Genomic DNA, 26,334 nt, shown 5'->3' with positions numbered 1-26,334 from the left:
AGGGTATAAAAGAAGAAAATCTAATGACATGTCCTCCTTGTTCACCTGATCTGAACCCCATTGAGAACCTGTGGTCCATCATCAAATGTGAGATTTACAAGGAGGGAAAACAGTACACCTCTCTGAACAGTGTCTGGGAGGCTGTGGTTGCTGCTGCATGCAATGTTGATGGTGAACAGATCAAAACACTGACAGAATCCATGGATGGCAGGCTTTTGAGTGTCCTTGCAAAGAAAGGTGGCTATATTGGTCACTGATTTGTTTTTGTTTTGTTTTTGAATGTCAGAAATGTATATTTGTGAATGTTGAGATGTTATATTGGTTTCACTGGTAAAAATAAATAATTGAAATGGGTATATATTTGTTTTTTGTTAAGTTGCCTAATAATTATGCACAGTAATAGTCACCTGCACACACAGATATCCCCCTAAAATAGCTATAACTAAAAACAAACTAAAAACTACTTCCAAAACTATTCAGCTTTGATATTAATTAGTTTTTTGGGTTCATTGAGAACATGGTTGTTGTTCAATAATAAAATTAATCCTCAAAAATACAACTTGCCTAATAATCCTGCACTCCCTGTATCTTTTCATGTAACAACACTGAAGAAATTACACTTTGCTACAAAGTAAAGTAGTGAGTGTACAGCCTGTAAAACAGTATAAATTTGCCTTTGCTGTCCCCTCAAAATAACTCAACACACAGCCATTAATGTCCAAACCGTTGGCAACAAAAGTGAGTACACCCCTAAGTGGAAATGTCCCAATTAGCAATTTTCCGTTCAATTCAGTAGTGTTACAAGGTCTCAGGTGTGAATGGGGAGCAGGTGTGTTAAATTTGGTGTTATCGCTCTCACACTCTCTCATACTGGTCACTGGAAGTTCAACATGGCACCTCATGGCAAAGAACTCTCTGAGGATCTGAAAAAAAAGAATTGTTGCTCTACATAAAGATGTCCTAGGCTATAAGAAGATTGCCAAGACCCTGAAACTGAGCTGCAGCACAGTGGGCAAGACCATACAGCGGTTTCACAGGACAGGTTCCACTCAGTCCCCTCTGAGGAAGCATATAAGTGAAACGTGACTGCGTCAGGGGCATCCTATTCAAGTTTTTAATTAGCACTCTGTTGATTTATGACCATCTTACAATTTCTTGCTCTAATATTTGTTGCATAATATATGGGGGTAAGGATGGGGAAGGGAACCATAATATATCAAGTATATTGAAGTGGCTACTCTACCCTAATATAGGGCAATACAGGGCATAGATCCTAAATAGAGGCTCTTACAAAGAGATCTTACAAGTACGGGTCAGATGGGAGAAAAAGAGACAACTTTTCTCTTTAACATTTTATGTTATCTACTAAGAACAGGCTTCACATTGGTCGACCAAAGAAGTTGCGTGCACATGCTCAGCATCATATCCAGAGGCTGTCTTTGGGAAATAGACGTATGAGTGCTGCCAGCCTTGCTGCAGAGGTTGAAGGGGTGCGGGGTCAGCCTGTCAGTGCTCAGACCATACGCTGCACACTGCATCAAATTGGTCTGCATGGCTATCGTCCCAGAAGGAAGCCTCTTCTAATTATGATGCACAAGAAAGCCTGCAAACAGTTTGCTGAAGACAATCAGACTAAGCACATGGATTACTAAAACCATGTCCTGTGGTCCGATGAGACCAAGATAAACGCCTAGATTTAGAGTTCTGCGGCCAAAGGGGTGCGTTAGCTACGCGTGCTAACACCCCCCTAAATTAAATATAATTTAAATCTAACGAAATAAATTAACTCTTATTAAATAAATTATTCCTATTTAAAGCTAAATACTTACCTGTAAAATAAACCCTAATATAGTTACAATATAAATTATAATTATATTATAGCTATTTTAGGATTTATATTTATTTTACAGGTAACTTTGTATTTATTTTAACCAGGTACAATAGCTATTAAATAGTTAAGAACTATTTAATAGCTAAAATAGTTAAAATAATTACAAAATTACCTGTAAAATAAATCCTAACCTAAGTTACAATTAAACCTAACACTACACTATCAATAAATAAATTAAATAAAATACCTACAATTACCTACAATTAAACCTAACACTACACTATCAATACATTAATTAAATACAATACCTACAAATAACTACAATTAAATAAACTAACTAAAGTACAAAAAATAAAAAAATATTTACAAACATTAGAAAAATATTACAACAATTTTAAACTAATTACACCTACTCTAAGCCCCCTAATAAAATAACAAAGCCCCCCAAAATAAAAAAATGCCCTACTCTATTCTAAATTAAAAAAGTTCAAAGCTCTTTTACCTTACCAGCCCTTAAATAAACCTAACACTAGGCCCCTGAAGATCTTCCTACCTTATCTTCACCTCACCGGGTATCACCGATCGGTCCTGGCTCCAAAATCTTCATCCAACCCAAGCGGGGGCTGGCGAACCATAATCCTGCGGCTGAAGAGGTCCAGAAGAGGCTCCAAAGTCTTCATCCTATCCGGGAAGAAGAGGCGATCCAGACCGGCAACCATCTTGATCCAAGCGGCATCTTCTATCTTCATCCGATGAGGAACGGCTCCATTGTGAAGACCTCCAGCACGGATCAATCTTCTTCCAACGACGTCCAACTGAAGAATGACGGTTCCTTTAAGGGACGTCATCCAAGATGGCGTCCCTCGAATTCCGATTGGCTGATAAGATTCTATCAGCCAATCGGAATTAAGGTAGGAAAATTCTGATTGGCTGATGGAATCAGCCAATCAGAATCAAGTTCAATCCGATTGGCTGATCCGATCAGCCAATCAGATTGAGCTCGCATTCTATTGGCTGATCGGAACAGCCAATAGAATGCAAGCTCAATCTGATTGGCTAATCGGATCAGCCAATCGGATTGAACTTGATTCTGATTGGCTGATTCCATCAGCCAATCAGAATTTTCCTACCTTAATTCCGATTGGCTGATAGAATCCTATCAGCCAATCGGAATTCGAGGGACGCCATCTTGGATGACGTCCCTTAAAGGAACCGTCATTCTTCAGTTGGACGTCGTTGGAAGAAGATTGATCCGCGCTGGAGGTCTTCACGATGGAGCCGGTCGTCATTGGATGAAGATAGAAGATGCCGCTTGGATCAAGATGGTTGCCGGTCTGGATCGCCTCTTCTTCCCGGATAGGATGAAGACTTTGGAGCCTCTTCTGGACCTCTTCAGCCGCAGGATTATGGATCGCCAGCCCCCGCTTGGGTTGGATGAAGATTTTGGAGCCAGGACCAATAAGGTAGGAAGATCTTCAGGGGCTTAGTGTTAGGTTTATTTAAGGGGGGTTTGGGTTAGATTAGGGGTATGTGGGTGGTGGGTTGTAATGTTGGGGGGGGGTATTGTATGTGTTTTTTTTACAGACAAAAGAGCTGAATTATTTGGGGCATGCCCCGCAAAGGGCCCTGTTCAGGGCTGGTAAGGTAAAAGAGCTTTGAACTTTTTTAATTTAGAATAGGGTAGGGCATTTTTTTTTATTTTGGGGGGCTTTGTTATTTTATTAGGGGGCTTAGAGTAGGTGTAATTAGTTTAAAATTGTTGTAATATTTTTCTAATGTTTGTAAATATTTTTTGTAACTTAGTTCTTTTTTATTTTTTGTACTTTAGTTTATTTAATTGTAGTTATTTGTAGGTATTGTATTTAATTAATGTATTGATAGTGTAGTGTTAGGTTTAATTGTAGGTAATTGTAGGTATTTTATTTAATTTATTTATTGATAGTGTAGTGTTAGGTTTAATTGTAACTTAGGTTAGGATTTATTTTACAGGTAATTTTGTAATTATTTTAACTATTTTAGCTATTAAATAGTTCTTAACTATTTAATAGCTATTGTACCTGGTTAAAATAAATACAAAGTTACCTGTAAAATAAATATAAATCCTAAAATAGCTATAATATAATTATAATTTATATTGTAGCTATATTAGGGTTTATTTTACAGGTAAGTATTTAGCTTTAAATAGGAATAATTTATTTAATAAGAGTTAATTTATTTCGTTAGATTTAAATTATATTTAACTTAGGGGGGTGTTAGGGTTAGGGTTAGACTTAGCTTTAGGGGTTAATCCATTTATTACAGTAGCGGCGAGATTCGGTCGGCAGATTAGGGGTTAATAATTGAAGTTAGGTGTCGGCGATGTTAGGGAGGGCAGATTAGGGGTTAATACTATTTATTATAGGGTTATTGAGGCGGGAGTGAGGTGGATTAGGGGTTAATAACTTTATTATAGTAGTGGTGCGGTCCGCTCTGCAGATTAGGGGTTAATAAGTGTAGGCAGGTGGAGGCGACGTTGAGGGGGGCAGATTAGGGGTTAATAAATATAATATAGGGGTTGGCGGTGTTAGGGGCAGCAGATTAGGGGTACATAAGGATAACGTAGGTAGCGGCGCTTTGCGGTCGGCAGATTAGGGGTTAATTATTGTAGGTAGCTGGCAGCGACGTTGTGGGGGGCAGGTTAGGGGTTAATAAATAGAATATAGGGGTCGGCGGTGTTAGGGGCAGCAGATTAGGGGTACATAAGTATAATGTAGGTGGCGGTCGGCAGATTAGGGGTTAAAAATTTTTTATCGAGTGGCGGCGATGTGGGGGGACCTCGGTTTAGGGGTACATAGGTAGTTTATGGGTGTTAGTGTACTTTAGAGCACAATAGTTAAGAGCTTTATAAACCGGCGTTAGCCCAGAAAGCTCTTAACTACTGACTTTTTTCTGCGGCTGGAGTTTTGTCGTTAGATTTCTAACGCTCACTTCAGCCAAGACTCTAAATACCGGCGTTAGAAAGATCCCATTGAAAAGATAGGATACGCAATTGACGTAAGGGGATCTGCGGTATGGAAAAGTTGCGGCTGAAAAGTGAGCGTTAGACCCTTTAATGACTGACTCCAAATACCAGAGGGCGGTAAAAACCAGCGTTAGGAGCCTCTAACGCTGGTTTTGACGGCTACCGCCCAACTCTAAATCTAGGCCAAAGTTATTTGGTTCAGATGGTGTCAAGCGTGTGTGGCGGCAACCAGGTGAGGAGTACAAAGACAAGTCTGTCTTGACTACAGTCAAGCTTTTTGGTGGTAGTGTCTTGGTCTGGGCCTGCATGAGTGCTGCCGGCTCTGGGGAGTTACTGTTCATTGAGGGAACCATGAATGCCAACATGTACTGTGACATACTGAAGCAGAACTAGATACAGGGTCAGTGTGGACTGAGGGTAAGCTAAACCAGAATTGCCAACCACCTAACTGCACTTCTCACAACGTGTGCAATTGTATCACTAGAAATCAGTTTAAACGTTTTTACTACTATAAATTAAAGTTAATAATTCTTGTTGAAGTTATATATCTAAACCTAATATTTCATTTGCCAGATAGCCTTTGGCGCCGCCTCCACCCTTTGTAGTAACATACTGAAGCAGAGCATGATCCCCTCCCTTTGGAGACTGGGCCACATGGCAGTATTCCAATATGATAACGACCCCAAACACACCTCCAAGATGACCACTGCCTTGCTAAAGAAGCTGAGGGTAAAGGTGATGGACTGGTCAAGCATGTCTCCAGACCTAAACCCTATTGAGCATCTGTGGGGCATCCTCAAACGCAAGGTGGGAGAGCGCAAGGTCTCTAACATCCACCAGCTCCATGATGTCATCATGGAGGAGTGGAAAAGGACTCCAGTGGCAACCTGTGAACCTCTGGTGAACTCCATGCCCAAGAGGGTTAAGGCAGTGCTGGAAAATAATGGTTGCCACACAAAATATTGACACTTTGGGCCCAATTTGGACATTTCCACTTAGGGGTGTACTCACTTTTGTTGCCAACGGTTTAGACATTAATGGCTGTGTGTTGAGAAATTTTGAGGGGATAGCAAATTTACACTGTTATACAGGCTGTATACTCACTACTTTATATTGTAGCAAACTGTAATTTCTTCAGTGTTGTCACATGAAAATATATAATAAAATATTTCCAAAAATGTGAGGGGTGTACTCACTTTTGTGAGATACTGTATGTATATATGTGTATATACGTATGTTTATACATATATACACATATAAATACATAAATACACATGTATACACATACATATATATATATATATATATATATATATATATAAACATACGCATATTTAGGCATGTAGTAGCAAAGAAGAACAAGAAGAGAAGGCACCACTTGTTCTTCTTTGCTACTACAGTCTTTTTGGCTCCTGTGAAGTGAGCAGCCACCTAAAGACATTGTCCATCAGTCCGATTACTTGGGGACTATGTTTTTCATCTCTACCCTTCATGGTCCCGGTTCTTTGCCGTCTGCCAATTGGAATACCGGTGACATTCAAAATAACACGATTTATATACATATATTTTTGTATGTTTTCACAGTGATATTTATTACTCTTTTTCCAACATAGTATTATCACTGATTTTTTGCACCAGGAGGCGCATTCAGTTATTTTGTAATTGCATATTTAGACATGCATATACAGTATGTTTTTACACATTGTAGCCCCTTCGATTCAAATACCTTGTCATATACCATAACTTATAACTTTTTATTTTTAATATTTATGTGAATCATTTTTATTAGATAATGTACAAGAGTATAACACTTTATTTTAATGTATTTATGTTGTGTTTGGTGCAACTTTTTATTAAGCCCTAACCCTTTACGTGAAGACTTCCGTTGTGCTAACATGACGAGTGTGAATATAGTTTGCACTCACTTGTAATATGCTTGCACGGGCACAATATTTCAATATCGCTAGCATGCTAACGTTAGTGCGCCACTTGTAATCTAGCCCTCTGTAGTCTCATTTGTCAACAATTACTTATGTAAACTGTGTACTTATTACCCGCACAATTTTTTTTTTTGTATATTCTCCAGAATTTGTTAGTGAGGACACCCTGTTTTACACTGAAATAGATCTACAAAATAGTTAAAAAGCTTAATTAGAAATGAAAGGCAACATGACTGGAAGTTCTTCCACTTTCCCCTAAATGGTCTATTGATATTAGTTACTGACCTCTAATCTTCAGTTGGATTTCCTTGAATTCCCTGCCAGCAGTACAAGTGTAGAGCCCAGCATCCTCAGAGCTAGTCCGACTTATGACAAGTGAGCCATCTGATAGTCTTCTATGTCTGGGAACAGATAAAAACAACATTTATGCTTACCTGATAAATTATTATCTTTCAGGATGGTAAGAGTCCACAAGCCTTAACAAATGGGATTGAGGAGGCAAAGAACCCCAAACCACAAGAGCTTTTAAGTCCTCTCAACTCCCTGTACTACTCAGTTTTGTTCTTCCTCCCAGGAATGTAGGTAAAGATTAGAGGTGTTCCAGTGTTAATTTGACAGGGGTTCTCAGACGTATGTCCCATTACCCCTTTTGGAATAATGCCTATGAATGCTGGAATATTGGAGTAATGGATTATGTAAGGGGAGTGAGGGCTCTAAAAAAAGCTGAAGGAATCTTAAACTAGGTATAATCAATGAATAATTGTCTAACAGCTAGAAATTGTTGTTAAATACAGGTACTGCTGAATATTCAACCAATGTTATATCTCAAAGAAATATTTTGACCCAAGAAGTGTTGATTAATTGTCTCAAAAGGTTCTGAAAAAGTGCAAAGTGCTAACATGTAACAAGTGATAATCGGAATTCCGTGTCTAAATATAGTTTATAGACAATTATTCATTGATTATATCTAGTTTAAGATTCCTTCAGCTTTTTTTAGCGCCCTCACTCCCCTTACATAATCCATTATAATATTTGAAAAGATAGAAGGATCTTTTCCCCAGGTGAGGTGTTTGGAATCCTTCATTTCCAGCGCTATACTTACTCACACATATATCATGGAATATTGGAGTACTCTAGTATTGGCACAGTATTTCCTTATGGGATTTCAGAAATATCCTCGGCTGTCACCTTCACAGCACTGGACGGGCTCTCTATTGGATGTAGCTTTTCTATGTGGCTGGTAAGATCAGTGGAGTGGGTGCTTATACAGGTAAGCGCACTGCACTCACATAGCCTGCAGGCTATTTGTAGATACACATTCATGAATAGTATAGTCGGGGGACTACAGGTAATACATACAGTCATATAGTGTTTGTTAGGTTATGTGACATTATCGGCTAGATTTGGAGTTTTGTCGGTAACGACCCGAAAAGCTAACGCTGGCTTTTTTCTGGCCGCACCATAAAAATAACTCTGGTATTGAGAGTCCACATAAAGGCTGCGTTAGGCTCCAAAAAAGGAGCGTAGAGCATATTTAATGCAGCTTCAACTCTCGATACCAGAGTTGCTTACGCAAGCGGCCAGCCTCAAAAACGTGCTCGTGCACGATTCCCCCATAGGAAACAATGGGGCTGTTTGATCTGAAAAAAAACCTAACACCTGCAAAAAAGCCGTGTTCAGCTCCTAACGCAGCCCCATTGTTTGCTATGCGGAAACACTTCCTACGTTTGCACCTAACACTCTAACATGTACCCCGAGTCTAAACACCCCTAACCTTACACTTATTAACCCCTAATCTGCCGCCCCCGCTATCGCTGACCCCTGCATATTATTATTAACCCCTAATCTGCCGCTCCGTAAACCGCAGCTACTTACATTATCCCTATGTACCCCTAATCTGCTGCCCCTAACACCGCCGACCCCTATATTATATTTATTAACCCCTAATCTGCCCCCCACAACGTTGCCTCCACCTGCCTACACTTATTAACCCCTAATCTGCCGAGCGGACCGCACCGCTACTATAATAAAGTTATTAACCCCTAATCCGCCTCACTAACCCTATAATAAATAGTATTAACCCCTAATCTGCCCTCCCTAACATCGCCGACACCTAACTTCAATTATTAACCCCTAATCTGCCGACCGGAGCTCACCGCTATTCTAATAAATGTATTAATCCCTAAAGCTAAGTCTAACCCTAACACTAACACCCCCCCCTAAATTAAATATAATTTTAATCTAACGAAATTAATTAACTCTTATTAAATAAATTATTCCTATTTAAAGCTAAATACTTACCTGTAAAATAAATCCTAATATAGCTACAATATAAATTATAATGATATTATAGCTATTTTAGGATTAATATTTATTTTACAGGCAACTTTGTATTTATTTTAACCAGGTACAATAGCTATTAAATAGTTAAGAACTATTTAATAGCTAAAATAGTTAAAATAATTACAAAATTACCTGGAAAATAAATCCTAACCTAAGTTACAATTAAACCTAACACTATACTATCATTAAATTAATTAAATAAAATACCTACAAATTACTTACAATTAAACTAACTAAAGTACAAAAAATAAAAAAGAACTAAGTTACAAAAAAAAAATATTTACAAACATAAGAAAAATATTACAACAATTTTAAACTAATTACACCTACTCTAAGCCCCCTAATAAAATAACAAAGCCCCCCAAAATAAAAAATGCCCTACCCTATTCTAAATTAAGAAAGTTCAAAGCTCTTTTACCTTACCAGCCCAGAACAGGGCCCTTTGCGGGGCATGCCCCAAGAAGTTCAGCTCTTTTGCCTGTAAAAGAAAACATACAATACCCCCCCCCAACATTACAACCCACCACCCACATACCCCTAATCTAACCCAAATCCCCCTTAAATAAACCTAATACTAAGCCCCTGATCGGAACAGCCAATAGAATGCAAGCTCAATCTGATTGGCTTATTGGATCAGCCAATCGGATTGAACTTGATTCTGATTGGCTGATTCCATCAGCCAATCAGAATATTCCTACCTTAATTCCGATTGGCTGATAGAATCCTATCAGCCAATCAGAATTCGAGGGACGCCATCTTGGATGACGTCCCTTAAAGGAACTGTCATTCTTCAGTTGGACGTTGCCAGAAGAAGATGGGTCCGCGGTGGAGGTCTTCAGGATGGAGCCGGTCGTCATTGGATGAAGATAGAAGATGCCGCTTGGATCAAGATGGTTGCCGGTCCGGATCGCCTCTTCTTCCCGGATAGGATGAAGACTTTGGAGCCTCTTCTGGACCTCTTCAGCCACCGGATGATGGATCGCCAGCCCCCGCTTGGGTTGGATGAAGATTTTGGAGCCAGGACGGATCGGTGATACCTGGTGAGGTGAAGACAAGGTAGGATGATCTTCAGGGGCTTAGTGTTAGGTTTATTTAAGGGGGGTTTGGGTTAGATTAGGGGAATGTGGGTGGTGGGTTGTAATGTTGGGGGGGTATTGTATGTTTTCTTTTACAGGCAAAAGAGCTGAACTTCTTGGGGCATGCCCCGCAAAGGGCCCTGTTCAGGGCTGGTAAGGTAAAAGAGCTTTGAACTTTCTTAATTTAGAATAGGGTAGGGCATTTTTTATTTTGGGGGGCTTTGTTATTTTATTAGGGGGCTTAGAGTAGGTGTAATTAGTTTAAAATTGTTGTAATATTTTTCTTATGTTTGTAAATATTTTTTTATTTTTTGTAACTTAGTTCTTTTTTATTTTTTGTACTTTAGTTAGTTTATTTCATTGTAGTTATTTGTAGATATTGTATTTAATTAATGTATTGATAGTGTAGTGTTAGGTTTAACCCCTTAATGACCGCAGCACTTTTCCATTTTCTGTCCGTTTGGGACCAAGGCTATTTTTACATTTCTGCAGCGTTTGTGTATAGCTGTAATTTTCCTCTTACTCATTTACTGTACCCACACATATTATATACCGTTTTTCTCGCCATTAAGTGGACTTTTTAAAGATACCATTATTTTCATCATATCTTATAATTTACTATAAAAAAAATTATATAATATGAGGAAAAAATGGAAAAAAACACACTTTTTCTAACTTTGACCCCCAAAATCTGTTACACATCTACAACCACCAAAAAACACCCATGCTAAATAGTTTCTAAATTTTGTCCTGAGTTTAGAAATACCCAATGTTTACATGTTCTTCGCTTTTTTTGTAAGTTATAAGGCAATAAATACAAGCAGCACTTTGCTATTTCCAAACCCCTTTTTTTCAAAATTAGCGCTAGTTACATTGGGACACTGATATCTTTCAGGAATCCCTGAAAATCCCTTAACATGTATATATTTTTTTTTAGAAGACACCCCAAAGTATTGATCTAGGCCCATTTTGGTATATTTCATGCCACCATTTCACCGCCAAATGCAATCAAATAAAGAAAATCGTTCACTTTCTCACAATTTATTTGACAAACTTTAGGTTTCTCACTGAAATTATTTACAAACAACTTGTGCAATTATGGCATAAATGGTTGTAAATTATTCTCTGAGATCCCCTTTTTTCAGAAATAGCAGACATGTATGGCTTTTGTTGTTGCTTTTTGGTAATTAGAAGGACGCTAAATGCCACTGCGCACCACAAGTGAATTATGCCCAGCAGTGAAGGGGTTAATTAGGGAGCATGTAGGGAGCTTCTAGGGTTAATTTTAGCTTTAGTGTAGTGTAGTAGACAACCCAAAGTATTGATCTAGGCCCATTTTGGTATATTTCATGCCACCATTTCACCGCCAGATGCAATCAAATTAAAAAAAACGTTAAATTTTTCACAATTTTAGGTTTCTCACTGAAATCATTTACAAGCAGCTTGAGCAATTATGTCACAAATGGTTGTCAATGCTTCTCTGGGATCCCCTTTGTTCAGAAATAGCAGACATATATGACTTTGGCGTTGCTTTTTGGTAATTAGAAGGCCGCTAAATGCCGCTGCACATCACACGTGTATTATGTCTAGCAGTGAAGGGGTTAATTAGGTAGCTTGTAGGGAGCTTGCAGGGTTAATTTTAGCTTTAGTGTAGAGATCAGCCTCCCACCTGACACATCACGCCCCCTGATCCCTCCCAAACAGCTCCCTTCCCTCCCCCACCCCACAATTTTCCCCGCCATCTTAAGTACTGGCAGAATGTCTGCCAGTACAAAAATAAAGGGAATCTTTGTTTTTTTTTAAAAAAATTGTATAGCATATTTACATATGCTGCTGTTTAGGATCCCCCTGTAGTGTAGCTTCCCTCCCACATACTAACCCAACACCCCCTGATTTCGCTTTTTATTTTTATTAATTTTACGTTTTAGAACCCTGATGAGCAAATCCTTTTTCTGTAGTGTAGCGGTTCCCACCCGCTCCCTCCCGTGCACGCGCCCGCCCCCTCCCTATCGTGCACGCGCGCGCGCCCGTGCGCGCCCCCGGTCATCCCCGCCCACGATCCCGCCCCCCTCCACATCACTGGGCCCATCGATGGCCGCCACCCGCCTCCCACGTCGGCTCCCACCCACCAACGATACCGGCCATCGATGTCCGGTGCAGAGAGGGCCACAGAGTGGCTCTCTCTGCATCGGATGGCCATACATGGTTATTGCAGGATGCCTCCATATCGAGGCATCACTGCAATAACCGGAAAGCAGCTGGAAGCGAGCAGGATCGCTTCCAGCTGCTTTCCACACCGAGGACGTGCAGGGTACGTCCTCAGGCGTTAACTGCCTTTTTTTTGAGGACGTACCCTGCACGTCCTCGGTCATTAAGGGGTTAATTGCAGGTAATTGTAGGTATTTTATTTAATTAATTTAATGATAGTATAGTGTTAGGTTTAATTGTAACTTAGGTTAGGATTTATTTTACAGGTAATTTTGTAATTATTTTAACTAGGTAACTATTAAATAGTTCTTAACTATTTAATAGCTATTGTACCTGGTTAAAATAATTACAAAGTTGCCTGTAAAATAAATATTAATCCTAAAATAGCTACAATGTAATTATAATTTATATTGTAGCTATATTAGGATTTATTTTACAGGTAAGTATTTAGCTTTAAATAGGAATAATTTATTTAATAAGAGTTAATTAATTTCGTTAGATTAAAATTATATTTAATTTAGGGGGGTGTTAGTGTTAGGGTTAGACTTAGCTTTAGGGGTTAATACATTTATTAGAATAGCGGTGAGCTGTGGTCGGCAGATTAGGGGTTAATAATTGAAGTTAGGTGTCGGCGATGTTAGGGAGGGCAGATTAGGGGTTAATACTATTTATTATAGGGTTAGTGAGGCGGATTAGGGGTTAATAACTTTATTATAGTAGCGGTGCGGTCCGCTCGGCAGATTAGGGGTTAATAAGTGTAGGCAGGTGGAGGCGACATTGAGGGGGGCAGATTAGGGGTTAATAAATATAATATAGGGGTCGGCGGTGTTAGGGGCAGCAGATTAGGGGAACATAGCTATAATGTAGGTGGCAGCGCTTTGCGGTCGGCAGATTAGGGGTTAATTATGGTAGGTAGCTGGCGGCGACGTTGTGGGGGGCAGATTAGGAGTTAATAAATATAATACAGGGGTCGGCGGTGTTAGGGGCAGCAGATTAGGGGTACATAAGTATAACGTAGGTGGCGGTCGGCAGATTAGGGGTTAAAAAAATTAATCGAGTGGCGGTGATGTGGGGGGACCTCGGTTTAGGGGTACATAGGTAGTTTATGGGTGTTAGTTTACTTTAGAGTACAGTAGTTAAGAGCTTTATGAACCGGCGTTAGCCCAGAAAGCTCTTAACTACTGACTTTTTTCTGCGGCTGGAGTTTTGTCGTTAGAATTCTAACGCTCACTTCAGACACGACTCTAAATACCGGAGTTAGAAAAATCCCATTGAAAAGATAGGATACGCAATTTACGTAAGGGGATCTGCGGTATGGAAAAGTCGCGGCTGAAAAGTGAGCGTTAGACCCTTTTTTGAGTGACTCCAAATACCGGAGGTAGGCTAAAACCAGCGTTAGGAGCCTCTAACGCTGGTTTTCACGGCTACCGCCCAACTCTAAATCTAGCCGTATGCTTGGTGTTGTACTTTGCTACTTTCCGTTGTGGACCCTCAGCAGAGGTTTTACCTCAGAGATTCTTATTTTATACTGAAAGGGACATGTTTTATTTTTTTAAATATACATTATATTTCTCTGCAAGGATTTTACAGGAGGCACGGTTACTTTAAATTTTATTTTTAGTGACGATACTTTTGGAATCTTATTCTCCTGCAGGGAACCCTTAGTCTATTATGATGTCAGTTTCCCTCAAATGTATTTACTGATATATTGATACTGGCACTTTACTGAAGACGTTTCCGGGAGCGCTATAGCTATGAGTGCACATTCTGGTCTCTTCTATTAGCTATTGCCGGTTTTACTGCGCTGTTTCAAGATGGTACGCTCAGTTTAACGTATAGCTGAGCAGAAGAAAGTAACAGATAGGTAGGAAAGACAAGGCGACGCATAAAGAGGTGCAAATAAAAACTGCAGCAAGAAATAAAATAAAATTGGATGGAATCTTGTGGACTCTCATCATCCTGAAAGAAAACAATTTATCAGGTAATCATAATATTTTACGTGTGGGATTTAATACCCAAGCTGTGAAAAAGCAGTTCTTATTTGCCAGACACTGCGACTTGAAGAATCTTCCTGCCGAAAAAAAAAACATTCAGAGGAAGCATAAACATCAAAATAAAAAAAAACAGTTTTCAGCTATGCAAACTATTCCAAGATTTCTGAAGGCCCAACTGATCTATTGGAAAAACTATGATACATTTAGGAGCAGCATTTCTGCCTCCAAAAAACACATCGTAAATAACCTGATTAATCAAGAAGCCAGAGCAACTGCATATAGTTTATTGTCCTGTTCTAGGATAGAATAGTGAATTAATAAATTGGAATTCTGTCTGAAATTCATAGCAGCCTACGATAAAGCAGTAAGGCTCTAAACTTAGATAGGTTATAAAGAAATTTCTGTGAATATGTTATTGGAAGAAACAACTGTTGTTAAATAAAAAAAACACCTATTTCGTACTTGGAACAGCTTTGTCCTAGATAAGTAAGAGAACAGAGATTCCAAGAGATAGCTGATAGTTCAGAAAATCCTCTAGCGGAAGCAATTGGAAACTAAAAAAAACTCTTCAAGATAAAAAAAAAAGTAACAGCTATGATAAGTATATGTTCAAAGAAGGAATCCTGTTGGACTGAAATAATTAAATGTAGGTTCCATAGAAGGAAAAAAGTTTTATCATCAATCTTATGCCCCCAAGGCCTGCCAAAGGGCTGTACATCTTGAATCTTGAGTATTTTTTTAGAACAAACCCAAAGGATTCAATATATGACCCTGAGATAGTACTAGCTAAAAAAAAAACTGAATCTGTCCTGAAGGAATAGAAGGATTCTAGGAATTTTAAAAATTGCTAACTGAATGTGCAGAATTTATACCAGAAATAAAAAATATATCTTCTATATGAAATACATTGTCCTAGTTTCCAGCAGTCTAGCCAGCATAGAAAGAGAAACACAGCATTAGAGAAAAGTCTGAACATAGAAATAAGTGAGCAAATTCCACACCGCCAAAATTTGAGACAGATCTTAAAATAGTGGACCTTAAATAGTGGCGATGTTGCAGGAGCCACAAAAGAGAGCTTAACATAAGAGAGAGGTTTGTATACCAGATTTCTGAGGAAATCAGATAGACTGAAGCATTCCCCAAGATGACTCAAGCTGCAATTGTTGTCAGTAGAACAAATAGAGAAAAAAATCCTAAACTCACTAAGGCCTCTATGTAATGACCCTTCAGGACTCTGGATCTTGCCCAGAATAAGAGAAGTCTGAAATTGGTGCAAGAAGCCATCAAATCCTTTTTGAGGAAGACCCCACCTAGATAAAAGCAGATTGATTCCCTTAGATAAGATAAACACAATCCCAAGGGAATAGGGATTGACATTTGAGATAACCCACTTTCTAAGGCATTACCCTGAAATGAATAGTTTATAAGATACACAGATTTTGCTCTGCACAGATTAGAATAGGAGACACTTCATTCCGAGTAAGCGACTTCTAAATCATGTTAGAAAGTTGATGAATGTCACTGCTGTGAGAGAGACAAAAACTAATGTACCTCACATGTCTCAGGAGAACCCACGACTGAAGAGCCCAAAGAAACACCCAGAGATGTAAGATATGAATAGATAATCTCAAATCCTGAGCTCCAAAAACAAAAATCTAATACTAAGGACCAATTGTCTATCAACAAGGATAGAGATTGATATACAAAGGTATCTAGACCAATCCGTTAAGCAAACAGAAAAACAAAATTTATGCTTACCTGATAAATTTATTTACGGATATGGTAAGTCCACGACGTCATCAATTACTGTTGGGAATATCACTCCTGGCCAGCAGGAGGAGGCAAAGAGCACCACAGCAAAGCTGATAAGTATCACTTCCTTTCCTACAAACCCCAGTCATTCGACCGAAAGCAAATGGAAAAAAAGAGTAATACAAAGGTGTAGAGGTGCTTGAGGTTTAGTAAAAAATAACTGTCTTAAATAAAGGGTGGGGTCGTGGACTCACCATATCCGGAAATAAATACATTTATCAGGTAAGTATAAATTTTATTTTCTTTCCTAAGATTTGAGTAGTCCACAATATCATCAATTACTGTTGGGAACCAATACCCAAGCTAAAGGACACAGATGACTAGGGAGGGAGAACAAGACAGGCAGACCTAAACAGAAGGCACCACAGCTTGAAGAACCTTTCTACCAAAAGAAGCTTCAGCCGAGGCAGAATAATCAAATTTGAAAAACTTGGAAAAAGTATGCAGAGAGGACCAAGTTGCAGCCTTGCAAATCTGTTCCACATAAACTTCATTATTGAAGGCCCAAAAAGAGGAAACAGCCCTAGTGGAATGAGCTGTAAATCTCTCAGGAGGCTGCTGACCAGCAGTCTCATAAGCAAACCGAATTAAACTTCTCAACCAGAGAGAAGAGAAGTAGCAGTCGCTTTCTGATCTTTATGCTTTCCAGAGAAATAAACAAACAGAGCAGAAGACTAGTGAAAAACCTTAGTCGCCAGAAGAAAAAAGCTTTAAAAGCCCACACAACAACCAAGATGTGCAACAACGTTCCTTAAGAGAATAAGGATTAGGACATAAAAAAGGAACAACAAGTTCCCGATTAATATTTCTATTCGAAACCACTTAGGGCGAAGAACCACCTTATTTAAAAATAGGATAAGACAAATCAAACTGCAAAGTCTAGAGTTTCAAAACTCTCCGAGCAGAAGAGATAGCAAAAAGAAAGAAAACCTTCCAAGATAACAACTTAATATCTATGGAAGGCAAAGGCTCAAACGGAGTCTGTTGCAAAACCTTAAGAACAAGGTTAAGGCTCAAAAGAGGAGCAACAGACTTAAACACAGGCCTGATACTAACCAGGGCCTGACAAAAAGATTACACATCTGGTACACCCGCCAGACACTTGTGTAATAAAAAAGGATAATGCAGAAATCTGTCCCTTCAGAGAACCGACTCACAAACCCTTCTCCAGACCTACCTGGATAAAGGACAAAATCCTAGGAATCCTGACCCTACTTCCAAGAGTAGCCCTTGGATTAACACCAATAAAGGAATTTACGCCAGTAACAGGCTTGCAATCCTGAAGCATGGTCTCAATGACCGAGTCAGAAAAACCACGCTTATACAGAACTAAGCATTCAATCTCCAAGCAGAGAGCTTCAGAGAAACGAAAATGGATGAAAGAATGGACCCTGAATTAGACGGTCCTTCCTCAGGGTAAACCTCCAAGGTGGAAGATATGACATCTTCAGAAGGTCTGCATACCAGATCCTGCGATAACATGCAGGAACTATTAAAATTACTGATGCTCTCTCTCATTTGATATGAGCAATGACTTGTGGAAGGATAGCAAACTGAGGAAACAGGTATGTCAGACTGAAATCCCAAGGAACGGCCAGAGTATCTGTCAGGGCAACCTGCTGATCTCTTGACCTTAAAACGTACCTAGTAAGCTTGGCATAATGCCATCTGATCAAACTACAGAACCCACCATTTGAGGGTTAACCAGGAGAACACCTCCGGGAGGAGCGCCCACTGCCAGGAATGAAATGTCTGACTGCTCAAGAAGTCCACTCCCAGTATCCACTCCTGGAATGTGGATAATAGATAGAGAGCAATTGCGAGCGTCCACTCACTGAACAATCCACGCCATCTCTATCATAGCTAAGGAACTCCAGTTTCCTCCCAGGTGGTTGATGAACTAGAACCTAAAAAACTTGGAAAAAGACAACTGAGGCCAAACCATCAGAGCATTGAAGATTGCTCTCAACTCCAAGATGGTTATGGGGAGAGCAGACTCCTCCCAAATCCATAGTCCCCAGCCCAACAGGCTGGCGCCCGTGGTCACTATTAGCCAGGAAGGTCTCCGGAAGCATGTGCCCTGAGACAGAAGCTCCTGAGAAAACCACTACGGAAGAAAATCCCATGTAAACAGAACTAGATCTATCCTCTGAGACAGATCCACATGATCCCCGTTCCACTATCTGAGCATGCAAAACAGCAAAATTCTCAGATAGAATCTAGCAAAGGGAATGAAGTTCAATGAAGCGACAATCAGACCAATTATCTCCATACATTAAGCCACTGAAGCCCGAACAGTAGACTGCAGAGAAAGGCAAGAGCAAAGAATCTTTGATTTTCTGACCATAGACAGAATATTTTCAGAAATAGGGAAACTATTATGGTCCCTAAGAAAACTACACCTGTAACTGGAACAAGGGAGCTCATTTTCAGATTCACTTCCCATCCGTGGGCACAAAGAAAAGACAACAAGATCTCTGTATGAGAGTTTGCTTGTTGAAAAGATGGCGCCTGAACCGTTAGGTTGTCCAGGAAGTGCGCCGAAACCTGAACACTACCAAGATAGCCCCCACAGGGAGCCGTGGTAAGGGGAAAGGGAAAAGCCACAAACTGAAAAAGATTAACAGAAAGGCAAATCTCAGGAACTTGAAGATACGCGTCCCCCAGGTCTATGATCATCTTGAATTCTATTTAGTAACCCTGAAATACTATGTCAACAGTATATCTGGGGCATCTCGTATCCATGTTTGAGGAACAAACAGAGAGATTCAGCCCCCCCCACTTGGTCCAATTCCAGATCAGAGGAAAACCATTCCTTTAGGTCTATTCTTCTTGCTTTGTGGTAGAAAAGACCCTTTTCCACACGTAATATTAGAAATATTCCTGTCAGATCAGGACCAAACAAGGTATTACCGTTGTAAGTAATCGCCAGAAGGTTGGAAAAATCCACTGACCAAGAATATAGTCACAACGCCCAGGAAGTGGGGGAGGTATTTAAAGCCTTTGGCTTTGCCTCCTCCTGGTGGCCAGGTTCTGAATTCCCGAAAGTAATGAATGCAGCTATGAACTCTTCACGTTTAAGAAGAAAAAGCAGTGCCTGATCTCTGCTTGAAAATATCCTTACCCAGGATATATATATATATCCCAGATAAAATAGCAGCTTATTAAGTGCACAGTCTCCCATACCCAGAAGACAAAAGGCACTTACCTGCAGTCTGGCCGTCCGGCAGGAGGACAGCTTACACGGTATGAGAGGACACATGCTCCTCACAGAGACCTGTAGAAAGAGAAAGAATAGAGTAAACCTACTATGACTTTCTATACCATGGGCAGCAAAATGTTAGGAAAATGCAGCAAGGCCCACCTTACAAGTTCCTAACTGCTTTAAAGCCACCACTATCCTACTGAAGAGATGAACATGGAGTACGGCTAGACCCAAAAATCTTGCTTGAAGCAAAGAAAATTCAATTTTCTTCAGACACCAAAACTTCACCTCCTCCATGCACCCAGGCAAAGAGAATGACTGAGGTTTATGGGAAGAGAAGTGATACTTAAAAGCTTTGCTGTGGTGCTCTTTGCCTCCTCCTGCTGGCCAGGAGTGATATTCCCAACAGTAATTGATGATGTCGTGGACTCACCATATCTTAGGAAAGGAATAAACTTCTGCTCTAGTGTATCTTAGAAAAGGAATACACCTTTGCTCTAGTATAGATAGCTGAAGAGGACACAAGTAGAAAAAAAGCGAAGACAGACATTTTAAAAAGCCACTACCATCAAAAGAAAAACCCGGAAGACATTTTCACACCTGTGTTGGTGAGAGAGACTGTGTTGGCATTGAACCTGGGTCTTCTAGTTGCTGGTGCTGAAGCTTTACTATTTAACCATAGGAAGGCTACTGAGGCATCAAACTGCGCAAAGCTGATACGACAGACTAATAAAAACAGAGTCTATTGAAAAACTCACAGAAAACTAACTGTGGTGCTTGAGGGCAAGGAACTCTTTGATACATATATCTTACAGTCATGTTCTTATGGGAAGGATATAACTGAAAAGAGAAATCGCCAGATGGTGCCTGAAAAGGTATATCGTGCAGATACGGGGATGCTGAATTTCCTATTATAGATAACAAAGAGCCCAGGCCCAATGATCAATGACGGAGACAGATGTCAACTCAAAAGAAAGGGGAAAAAAAAGGAAAATATGGCCCTGAAAACAGCGGAACTAAAAACGTTCCTAGAGAAAATTATATGAAGATAGGCATCTTTCAATGCTATTGTAGATTAGAATGATCTACAAGATAAGAAAGACAGTAACAGCCGTGGGCCATAGCTGCTCCTATGCTTGCTACTCTAACAGTTGGATTATAAAAATAACCAATCTGAATAAAAACATTTACGAGAAAATCTAAATTGAGATCATGAGATTTCTAAATGAAGATCTATCCTAAAAAGGAGTAGTATAACACTTAGGCCTAGATTTGGAGTTTTGTCGGTAACGACCCGAAAAACTAACGCCGGCTTTTTTCTGGCCGCACCATAAAAATAACTCTGGTATCGAGAGTCCACATAAAGGCTGCGTTAGGCTCCTTTAGATCTTTCTAAATGAAGATCTATCCTAAAAAGGAGTAGTATAACACTTAGGCCTAGATTTGGAGTTTTGTCGGTAACGACCCGAAAAACTAACGCCGGCTTTTTTCTGGCCGCACCATAAAAATAACTCTGGTATCGAGAGTCCACATAAAGGCTGCGTTAGGCTCCAAAAAAGGAGCGTAGAGCATTTTTAACGCAGCTTCAACTCTCGATACCAGAGTTGCTTACGGACGCGGCCAGCCTCAAAAACGTGCTTGTGCACGATTCTCCCAAAGGAAACAATGGGGCTGTTTGAGCTGAAAAAAAACCTAACACCTGCAAAAAAGCCGCGTTCAGCTCCTAACGCAGCCCCATTGTTTGCTATGCGGTAACCCTTCCTACGTCTGCACTTAACACTCTAACATGTACCCCGAGTCTAAACACCCCTAACCTTACACTTATTAACCCCTATTCTGCCGCCCCCGCTATCGCTGACCCCTGCATATTATTATTAACCCCTAATCTGCCGCTCCGTAAACCGCCGCTACTTACATTATCCCTATGTACCCCTAATCTGGCTCCCTAACATCGCCGACCCCTATATTATATTTATTAACCCCTAATCTGCCCCCCACAACGTCGCCTCCACCTACCTACAATAATTAACCCCTAATCTGCCGACCGGACCTGAGCGCTACTATAATAAAGTTATTAACCCCTAATCCGCCTCACTAACCCTATATTAAATAGTATTAACCCCTAATCTGCCCTCCCTAACATCGCCGACACCGAACTTCAATTATTAACCCCTAATCTGCCGACCGGAGCTCACCGCTATTCTAATAAATGGATTAACCCCTAAAGCTAAATCTAACCCTAACACCCCCCTAAATTAAATATAATTTAAATCTAACAAAATAAATTAACTCTTATTAAATAAATTATTCCTATTTAAAGGTAAATACTTACCTGTAAAATAAATCCTAATATAGCTACAATATAAATTATAATTATATTGTAGCTATTTTAGGATTAATATTTATTTTACAGGTAACTTTGTATTTATTTTAACCAGGTACAATAGCTATTAAATAGTTAAGAACTATTTAATAGCTAAAATAGTTAAAATAATTACAAATTTACCTGTAAAATAAATCCTAACCCAAGTTACAATTAAAACTAACACTATACTATCAATAAATTAATTAAATAAAATACCTACAATTACCTACAATTAACCTAACACTACACTATCAATAAATTAATTAAATAAACTACCTACAATTAACCTAACACTACACTATCAATAAATTAATTAAATTAAATACAAGTACAAAAAATAAAAAAGAACTAAGTTACAAAAAATAAAAAAATATCTACAAACATAAGAAAAATATTACAACAATTTTAAACTAATTACACCTACTCTAAGCCCCCTAATAAAACAACAAAGCCCCCCAAAATAAAAAATGCCCTACCCTATTCTAAATTACTAAAGTTAAAAGCTCTTTTACCTTACCAGCCCTGAACAGGGCCCTTTGCGGGGCATGTCCCAAGAAGTTCAGCTCTTTTGCCTGTAAAAAAAAAACCATACAATACCCCCCCCCCAACATTACAACCCACCACCTACATACCCCTAATCTAACCCAAACCCCCCTTAAATAAACCTAACACTAAGCCCCTGAAGATCATCCTACCTTGTCTTCACCTCACCAGGTATCACCGATCCGTCCTGGCTCCAAAATCTTCATCCAACCCAAGCGGGGGTTGGCGATCCATCATCCGGTGCCTGAAGAGGTCCAGAAGAGGCTCCAAAGTCTTCATCCTATCCGGGAAGAAGAGGCGATCCGGACCGGCAACCATCTTGATCCAAGCGGCATCTTCTATCTTCATCCGATGATGACCTATCAGCCAATCGGAAGTCGAGGGACGCCATCTTGGATGACGTCCCTTAAAGGAACCGTCATTCTGCAGTTGGACGTCGCCGGAAGAAGATGGGTCCGCGGTGGAGGTCTTCAGGATGGAGCCGGTCGTCATCGGATGAAGATAGAAGATGCCGCTTGGATCAAGATGGTTGCCGGTCCGGATCGCCTCTTCTTCCCGGATAGGATGAAGACTTTGGAGCCTCTTCTGGATCTCTTCAGGCACCGGATGATGGATCACCAACCCCCGCTTGGGTTGGATGAAGATTTTGGAGCCAGGACGGATCGGTGATACCTGGTGAGGTGAAGACAAGGTAGGATGATCTTCAGGGGCTTAGTGTTAGGTTTATTTAAGGGGGGTTTGGGTTAGATTAGGGGTATGTGGGTGGTGGGTTGTAATGTTGGGGGGGGGGTATTGTATGTTTTTTTTTTACAGGCAAAAGAGCTGAACTTCTTGGGGCATGCCCCGCAAAGGGCCCTGTTCAGGGCTGGTAAGGTAAAAGAGCTTTGAACTTTAGTAATTTAGAATAGGGTAGGGCATTTTTTATTTTGGGGGGCTTTGTTGTTTTATTAGGGGGCTTAGAGTAGGTGTAATTAGTTTAAAATTGTTGTAATATTTTTCTTATGTTTGTAGATATTTTTTTATTTTTTGTAACTTAGTTCTTTTTTATTTTTTGTACTTTACCAAGTTTATTTATTTGTATTTATTTGTAGGAATTGTATTTATTTAATTTATTGATAGTGTAGTGTTAGGTTAATTGTAGGTAGTTTATTTAATTAATTTATTGATACTGTAGTGTTAGGTTAATTGTAGGTAATTGTAGGTATTTTATTTAATTAATTTATTGATAGTGTAGTGTTAGGTTTAATTGTAACTTAGGTTAGGATTTATTTTACAGGTAAATTTGTAATTATTTTAACTATTTTAGCTATTAAATAGTTCTTAACTATTTAATAGCTATTGTACCTGGTTAAAATAAATACAAAGTTACCTGTAAAATAAATATTAATCCTAAAATAGCTACAATATAATTATAATTTATATTGTAGCTATATTAGGATTTGTTTTACAGGTAAGTATTTAGCTTTAAATAGGAATAATTTATTTAATAAGAGTTAATTAATTTCGTTTATTAGAATAGCGGTGAGCTCCGGTCGGCAGATTAGGGGTTAATAATTGAAGTTAGGTGTCGGCGATGTTAGGGAGGGCAGATTAGGGGTTAATACTATTTATTATAGGGTTAGTGAGGCGGATTAGGGGTTAATAACTTTATTATAGTAGCGCTCAGGTCCGCTCGGCAGATTAGGGGTTAATAAGTGTAGGCAGGTGGAGGCGACGTTGTGGGGGGCAGATTAGGGGTTAATAAATATAATATAGGGGTCGGCGGTGTTAGGGGCAGCAGATTAGGGGTACATAAGGATAACGTAGGTGGCAGCGCTTTGCGGTCGGCAGATTAGGGGTTAATAAGTGTAGGCAGGTGGAGGCGACGTTGTGGGGGGCAGATTAGGGGTTAATAAATATAATATAGGGGTCGGCGGTGTTAGGGGCAGCAGATTAGGGGTACATAAGGATAACGTAGGTGGCGGTCGGCAGATAAGGGGTTAAAAAAATTTATTCGAGTGTCGGCGATGTGGGGGGACCTCGGTTTAGGGGTACATAGGTAGTTTATGGGTGTTAGTGTACTTTAGAGTACAGTAGTTAAGAGCTTTATAAACCGGCGCTAGCCCAGAAAGCTCTTAACTACTGACTTTTTTCCTGCGGCTGGAGTTTTGTCGTTAGATGTCTAACGCTCACTTCAGACACGACTCTAAATACCGGAGTTAGAAAGATCCCATTGAAAAGATAGGATACGCAATTTACGTAAGGGGATCTGCGGTATGGAAAAGTCGCGGCTGAAAAGTGAGCGTTAGACCCTATTTTGAGTGACTCCAAATACCGGCGGTAGCCTAAAACCAGCGTTAGGAGCCTCTAACGCTGGTTTTCACGGCTAACGCCAAACTCTAAATCTAGGCCTTAGTAAGTACAAAAAGGAGAAAATATAATCTCATAAACTAAATATGTTAACTGGTAGGAGATAAATATTTGTCCACATAGATTGGCTACTGATCATCATAAAAAAACGCCATCTGTAGACAAATCCAGCTGACAGCCATAAGTACTGTAAAATCTCAGTAGAGAAAGTATGGCAAAATAAGGATGAGAAATTTGCCAAAAATGCATTTATGCTGTCAGGGTACCTGTGAATAGCATTAAATAAACTACATATGTATTAAATAAATTTTGATATTTGATGTCAGCTAAGATCTCCCTTGACATGAGTTGTGTGGGCTATAACCAAAATAGACCAACGCCTCCTTTTTCCTGATTACAGAACATCAGAGAACAAAGAAACTCACATCTGTAAAATCTCAGGATCAGGGCCGGATTGGGCCGCCGGGATTCCCGGGAAAAATCCCGGTGGGCCGGCACAGGCTGGGCTGGTGTAGCTGCAGAAGTTTGTGTGGAGAGCAGGCAGCACTGTAGCAAAGTTGCGATTAACTTGTGAGGGAGCGCGCCATAGTCAGGAGGGAACCGGCCTGCAGAGCTCAAGTAGGTTAGTAGCAGCAGTGTTACTGATTGGTGGGGAGTGGAGATCGGCTGCTGTGTTGCCTGTATTTGATTTATGCAGCAGAAGTTTTATATGTGCGGTGATCCACGGAGTCCACCTTAAGAGAAAGCAGGAGGCAGTGACAGGGGAAGAGAGGGGTTTAAAGCACATACTGGTTCCACTTCCGTGTTCATGAGAGGGAAATTCAGGTCGGCTATGCTGCTGGGGATAGGAATGTGCTATGTGAATAAATCATACAAGTCACTCTGCTCACTTTCAATGCTGAGGCTCCGGAGCTGCACGGACACAAGGGAAGCAGCAAAGCAGTGAGTTTATTTTCTGCACAACATGCTGCTTAATTTGGCTGTACTTGCATCTATGTTTTCTTAAATTAAATCCCACATTCCTTTACTCATGCTAATCCTCAAATTTGATCTTTACAAGGACACTAAAGTTAAAACCTGCTAGAGAGGCAAGAATATATAATATACATAAAAATGTTTTTTTTTTTTTAAATAAACATCTATGAAACTTGTTATTGCATATTTTAATGTATGAAGAAGCTCACATTTTTTTTAATTAAATCCATGCCACCAGTAATCAGTTTGTCAAGGCATTTAGGGTAAAAATGTAATATGAGCTTTAGTTACAGTCCAATCCCTTAAAGAGACATTCTGATGTTATAATTACATGCCCTAATTGCCAGACATCAAGCAGTAAACTTACTGGCAGCTGGTTCAATGTGACAGAGAGGGGATCTATTCTAATAGTTTCTAAGGATCAGTCTTCATTAGCCACGCAGGTACCAACCTGTGCTGGGTGATGTTGTTCAAGTGTGGGTATATGGGCACGTGTATACTTGCTTACAATTCTGAAAGGTATTGGTGTCCTTATATGTATTGCAGATCATGATTATGCACTGTGACTGTAAAGTAGCCTAGCCATCCAGTTTCTATTACAGCAAAGCCCATATCAGAGTTGCAGCTAGTGGCTTCACATTGTGCTGCTGTACTACTGCCGATGCTTTGCTGTCTTGGATAAAACCAGGGGG

The 26,334-nt window shown here is 39.8% G+C and overlaps 1 protein-coding gene across 1 annotated transcript in view; it reads right to left on the bottom strand.

The window, feature by feature from the left end:
- PAPLN (papilin, proteoglycan like sulfated glycoprotein) overlaps positions 1-26,334 on the bottom strand; it is a 517,238-nt gene that overhangs the window by 39,170 nt on the left and 451,734 nt on the right. Inside the window, 1 exon segment of the mRNA XM_053697785.1 lies at positions 7,058-7,173. Within this exon segment, the coding sequence (XP_053553760.1) occupies positions 7,058-7,173 (116 nt within the window).

The sequence above is a fragment of the Bombina bombina genome, chromosome 1, assembly GCF_027579735.1.
Source record: "Bombina bombina isolate aBomBom1 chromosome 1, aBomBom1.pri, whole genome shotgun sequence".
NCBI lineage: Eukaryota > Metazoa > Chordata > Amphibia > Anura > Bombinatoridae > Bombina > Bombina bombina.
The sequence above is the reverse complement of the archived record's forward strand: the minus strand, read 5'-3'. Positions and strand labels throughout refer to the sequence as shown.